At 43.0% G+C, this 5334-nt stretch overlaps 1 protein-coding gene across 1 annotated transcript in view; it reads left to right on the top strand.

The window, feature by feature from the left end:
• The window catches only part of LOC103505368 (RNA-binding protein Nova-2-like), a 30222-nt gene extending 27501 nt beyond the window's left edge, over positions 1-2721 (top strand). Inside the window, exons 9-12 of the mRNA XM_026820541.1 lie at positions 45-261; positions 805-1045; positions 1835-1917; positions 2509-2721. Coding sequence (XP_026676342.1) covers positions 45-261; positions 805-1045; positions 1835-1917; positions 2509-2681 — 714 coding nt within the window. The 3' untranslated portion in view covers positions 2682-2721. The remainder of the gene's footprint in view (positions 1-44; positions 262-804; positions 1046-1834; positions 1918-2508) is intronic.
• Positions 2722-5334: the final 2613 nt, after the last annotated feature.

Below are 5334 nucleotides of genomic sequence, written 5' to 3'. Positions count from 1 at the left end.
GATCCGATCCCGGTATTTTCACGTCCGTTTTGTTACCGTTCCAGGAGCGATGTATCACAGTGTCGGGACATTTCGAGGCGAACGAGAAAGCCATGGAGATGATTCTGGAGAAAATAGCCGAGGATCCGTCCAGTGGAAGTTGCTCGAATGTATCCTATGCCGATGTGAATGGACCGGTAGCCAGTGTTAATCCTACGGGATCTCCCTTTGCCACCACGCCGTTCCTGCAACAACAGCAGCAGCAGGGCAATATGTCCAACTGTGAGTGAAACGAGGCTTACCTATTCCACCATTTGCATTTGGTTTAGAATTCCTGTCCAGCACTAGAGTCCTGCAACAATATCGTGGAAAAATATTGGGATGCACGTGAGAGAATGACCTAATAGCCAAGTTCCCGACATTCGAAAACTTCGAACATAAGTTGGGGAAAAATAGCCTCAGTCCCCCTGAATAGAATCTTGATTTTTTCTTCTTCTTTTGAGACTACCTCGCAAACCACTTGAAACCTTCCGCGGACCACAGTTTGGGAATCCCTGCGAGAAAAATAGCCTTAGTCCCCCTGAATAGAATCTTGATTTTTTCTTCTTCTTTTGAGACTACCTCGCAAACCACTTGAAACCTTCCGTAGACCACAGTTTGGGAATCCCTGGTTTAGATGTTTGTTAGTTCCGCTAAAACTCGCGATTGCCTGGTCCGATTTCGATGAAATTTTATCCCGAAATTTTAATCATCAATGTACGTCGCTCATTAAAATTTTAGGTCCCCGAACTGTAAAACACTTTCTATTTCTCTTCCATTTCACAGACGGTTCCTCCCTAGCTCCTCATCAGGTGGGTGCCCCTCTGTCCGTCAATAACGGGGTGTCCAACAACAACAGCAGCGGTCTCAACTTCAGTCTCAACTTCAACAGTCAGCCACCGGTGAGCAACACTACCCTAGCGGCCACATCTCAGCTGATAGAACACATGAAGGTTCTCATTCAGGCACTCGGCTATTCAGATCTGGCATCGAATGAAATATCTGCTGCCATGGCCACACTTGCTAAGTGAGTACCTACTTCTTTGAGTTCTTTGCCTTTCCTGTCCTGGTGGGGTCGGCGTTTGTAGATTGGTCTTTCTTGAGGCAGACATTTTCTAGCACAAGTACATTAGATTCCCATCTCAACCTTACATTTCTCATTCAAATTATTGAAATTAATCGAAATTGAACTCTGGTTTTTTTTTTTTTTTTTTTTTAGTTTCTTAGAGGTCTTGAGCATTACCAGGTTTAATGTAACTTTCGCTGTCAATTTGTTCACTTTTTTTAAAATGCTTTATTTAGAACATAAATAAAACTAGACAACAGAAAAATTCTTATATGAAGAACCTGGTTAGGGTGTCCATGACCGCTGCCGAGTTCCCCCGCTGAACAGCCACCTGCCTCGGTGGTGTAGTGGTCAAGGCGCTCGCCTGGTAAACAGGAGGGCGTGGGTTCAATCCCAGCCGAGGTATGGAATACCTACCTCGGTGGTGTAGTGGTCAAGGCGCTACCTACCTCGGTGGTGTAGTGGTCAAGGCGCTACCTACCTCGGTGGTGTAGTGGTCAAGGCGCTACCTACCTCGGTGGTGTAGTGGTCAAGGCGCTACCTACCTCGGTGGTGTAGTGGTCAAGGCGCTACCTACCTCGGTGGTGTAGTGGTCAAGGCGCTACCTACCTCGGTGGTGTAGTGGTCAAGGCGCTACCTACCTCGGTGGTGTAGTGGTCAAGGCGCTACCTACCTCGGTGGTGTAGTGGTCAAGGCGCTACCTACCTCGGTGGTGTAGTGGTCAAGGCGCTACCTACCTCGGTGGTGTAGTGGTCAAGGCGCTGAAAAGAAAGATCTGGCAGAAAACGGAGTCAAAGATGAAGGAGAAGATGGAGAAGACAAGAAAATCAAAGGTAATTTCCACCACCTTGTCTTGTTCCAGGAACTAGATTTGTACTTTGCAATAATGTACACTTTGCCCATGATCTTGCATGAATGATTTTTGATTGATCAAATGTTGGAAATCGTGCAAAGATCTAAAATTTAAATCCAAAGAAACTGGACTAAATAAGTAATCAATCCGATTAATTAACCTAATTAACTCTTTGTTTAAAGGTTAAAATTATGAAATTTGATCGCCGTATTCTGAGTTTATAGGTAGACTAAAATCTTGGTTTACGGTTCAAGTTCTAAACTTTGGATCACATTTAATCTCAAACTTGTGGCCCGGATATCAGTGATTGCTCACCTAAGGCCCGTTGCACACACATCGGTTTTGGACGACCGATTTTTTTTACCGGTCATCCAAATTCCAATAGTGACCGGCACCGATCACCGGTCGGCGTGTGTGCAAGGTCCCATTCCGACGTGTGCTTCACTATTGGAATTTGGACGACCGGTAAAAAATCGGTCGTCCAAAACCGGTGTGTGTGCAACGGGCCTAAGAATTTAGAGTTCAGAATTTTAGATGATAGTTTCGCCAACATAACATTGTACCGTTGTAGACCCCGACTCACCAAGTGCTACGCCAGGCGAGGAAAACGGGGTGAAAAAAGCTGAAGATCCCAGCTCAAGTCCAGGTAAAATAATGGCCACGCTCTTGTCTTCTGGGTGTTCAAGTTATACTAACCCTTACGTATTCTTGAGAGTTCATTGCAACGGTCGTTACATTAATTAGACTTACTTTATCATGGACACTCGTTGCTTTAAGTTGAAAGTCCAGAAGAGGTTAGGTAGTAGTAGTAATAATAATAGTGCTTATTTATACTGCTCGCATAGGACTGAAAAGTCCCTTTACTCCAGCAGTAGGCTACTACTATTATTGTGGTCAAATTCTCAAATTATATTGAGGATAAAATTCCATACCTCGGCTGGGATTGAACCTACGCCCTCCTGTTTACCAGGCGAGCGCCTGGACCACTACACCACCGAGGCAGGTAATTGTAATTCAAATCCTCATTGGTTCAAAAGTACCTATGACGAACGAAGCGATTTTTTTCCTTCATTTTTTACTTACAACGAAAAATTTTATGAATAGAAATCAAATAATGCACATCGTGTTTCAAAAGGATATACATACTCGCCAGCCTAGTTAGCTTGGTTGGTAGCGCGTCTGCCTTGTAAGCACTAGGCCGCGGGTTAGATTCCCGCCAATGGCGGATTTTTTTCCTTCTCTCTTCGATTTCGGGACCATAGGACCTTAGCAGTTACAGTTCCCTGTCAAATCTCTTGAGGTCGCCAGCCTAGTTAGCTTAGTTGGTAGTGCGTCTGCCTTGTATCCCTTAAAAAAAAAAAAAAAAAAAATGATAGTTGGACGAGCTAAGTTGTATTTTCCTTAAAAACTACTCAAAGCAATCATTCATTAATCATGATATACGTATTATTTTCCATTTACACGAGTGTGATTAAGGGAGTATTTTGGCCATTTTTTCTAGCTCAATTTCCATTATTTGCTCCAAATATTAAATGAAGAAGGGCCATTGGCTATAGAAGCTATATTTCGTTTTGACCTGATTTGATCTTACTCCTTATTAAGTTGTTTATTTGTCGAATCACATCACATACCTACAGTCCTACACATAGAGCTCTTGTTTCCCTCCACCATGTCATTTCCATATTTAATCAAGTCTGTCTATGTTACCATCTCTGTCATGTTCACAGGATCACTCTCTCACCCATGGCACCCCCCCACCACCACAACCACCCCTTGTATCATTCTCACTCATATATCGTGTCCCCCTCCATATCACCGTCACTCATTGACCCTGTATATGACTAATGCCATCACTATAAGAAATATCGTACTCTGTATCAGAACGTCATAAATCAGCGGTTCTCAACTTTTTTTTTTTTTACGCCGCCCTTTCTTTTAATTGTGATCTTCCTGGTCTTGAAGTCCTTCATGGCCCCCGGATCCCAGTTTGGGAAACACTGTCATTAATCATTGATGGGATAATAGATCATTTCATAAAGATTTATGGTTACTGTACGTTTATAAATGGTACATTTTTTTTTTCTTTTTTTTTTCGTGACGGAAGTTTTAGGCTTTTCTTACATGGGAAGCGTAGACACGAGACTTTGAGTAGCGCGTAGTCGCCTGCAAAACCAAACCTATGTATGGCGTCACTAACTACCTCTCGGTAGCAACTAATATTTTTGAAATACTCCCCTGGGGGTGCGACTATTGGTGGTAATGCACCTACAACGCAAACTACATACCTTATACCTTGCTGTTTACTCAGGAAATCCTCTGGCGTGACACATTAATTTAATTTATAGTTTTCGTGGTATGTTAATGTAGCCTCTAGTTGATACTAAAAATATTCCATTATATTCTCATGTTAATCATGTTCTTTGTTTATTCATTAAGATCATTAAAACATTCATTTAATCATTAATTAACCTGATCATTTTGTTTTGAGTTTCTTTCTTTTAACATCATTTCATGGCAGGCGCTTGTAAAAAAAAAAAAAAAAAAAAAAAAACATCATGTTCGCCGGTACCCAAAGATTAGATCCGGCCCGTGTAGTCCCCGGGTACGGGTAACTCATTTCGGTGTCTTTCCCTTCCCGGGTTGTGGTTTTCGGTCGTGATTGTTTTAAGGTCATCTTTGCGCCTAGCAGGTGATTCATGCCAAAGGGTTCATTATTTTATGTTGTGTCCCGGTGCGACAACCCCGCTCTCGTTCCCAGTCATCTAACATAGCACCATATGTAACACTCCTGTACCACGTTTCGTTCTCGCCATGTCTCAAGACATTCTTCTTTGTTTATGTGTTTAGATCGGTCGCCGCTCGTGCAACTTACGTGGTCAAGAAGATTACTTAGTGGCTTCAATGCTCGCTCTCGCACACCATAGGCCTACCTACGGTAGACTGTTAACAACCAACAAACGAAAAGGGCAGGGGGTGAGTCCGACCACTCCCAAATTACACTTTCACCCATCGAATAGCCGGCTTACCAGGCCATTCTGGGGAGCAGTTGATCCCGGGGGGTAGTGATTTCCGAAGGCAATCTTATTCGGTGTTTTTGGGTCGGTCTGATAACAAGGTCCTATATTTAGATAACTTTGGACGTTTAGGACGTTATGTATAGCTAATGAATGAAAAGTTTTCGTCAGAGGTCCAAACTAAGGCCGGCTCCAAGACTTCAAAACTAGGGATTTTGTAACACTCTTAAGCCGGTGTTATTACCATTACTCATCGGGATGGTTGTTATGGACTGTTAACCCTTTCTCCGGTGTAGGGAATTCCTAACCTTACCTAACTACAAGTCCTCGTAGCTAGGACATCCTTAACTCAGACTAACTAAAATGTACTAAGATCATCTGAC

This window comes from Diaphorina citri, unplaced genomic scaffold (genome assembly GCF_000475195.1).
Source record: "Diaphorina citri unplaced genomic scaffold, Diaci psyllid genome assembly version 1.1 scaffold9, whole genome shotgun sequence".
Classification (NCBI taxonomy): Eukaryota; Metazoa; Arthropoda; class Insecta; order Hemiptera; family Psyllidae; genus Diaphorina; species Diaphorina citri.
This window is presented reverse-complemented; position numbering and strand designations above follow the sequence as displayed.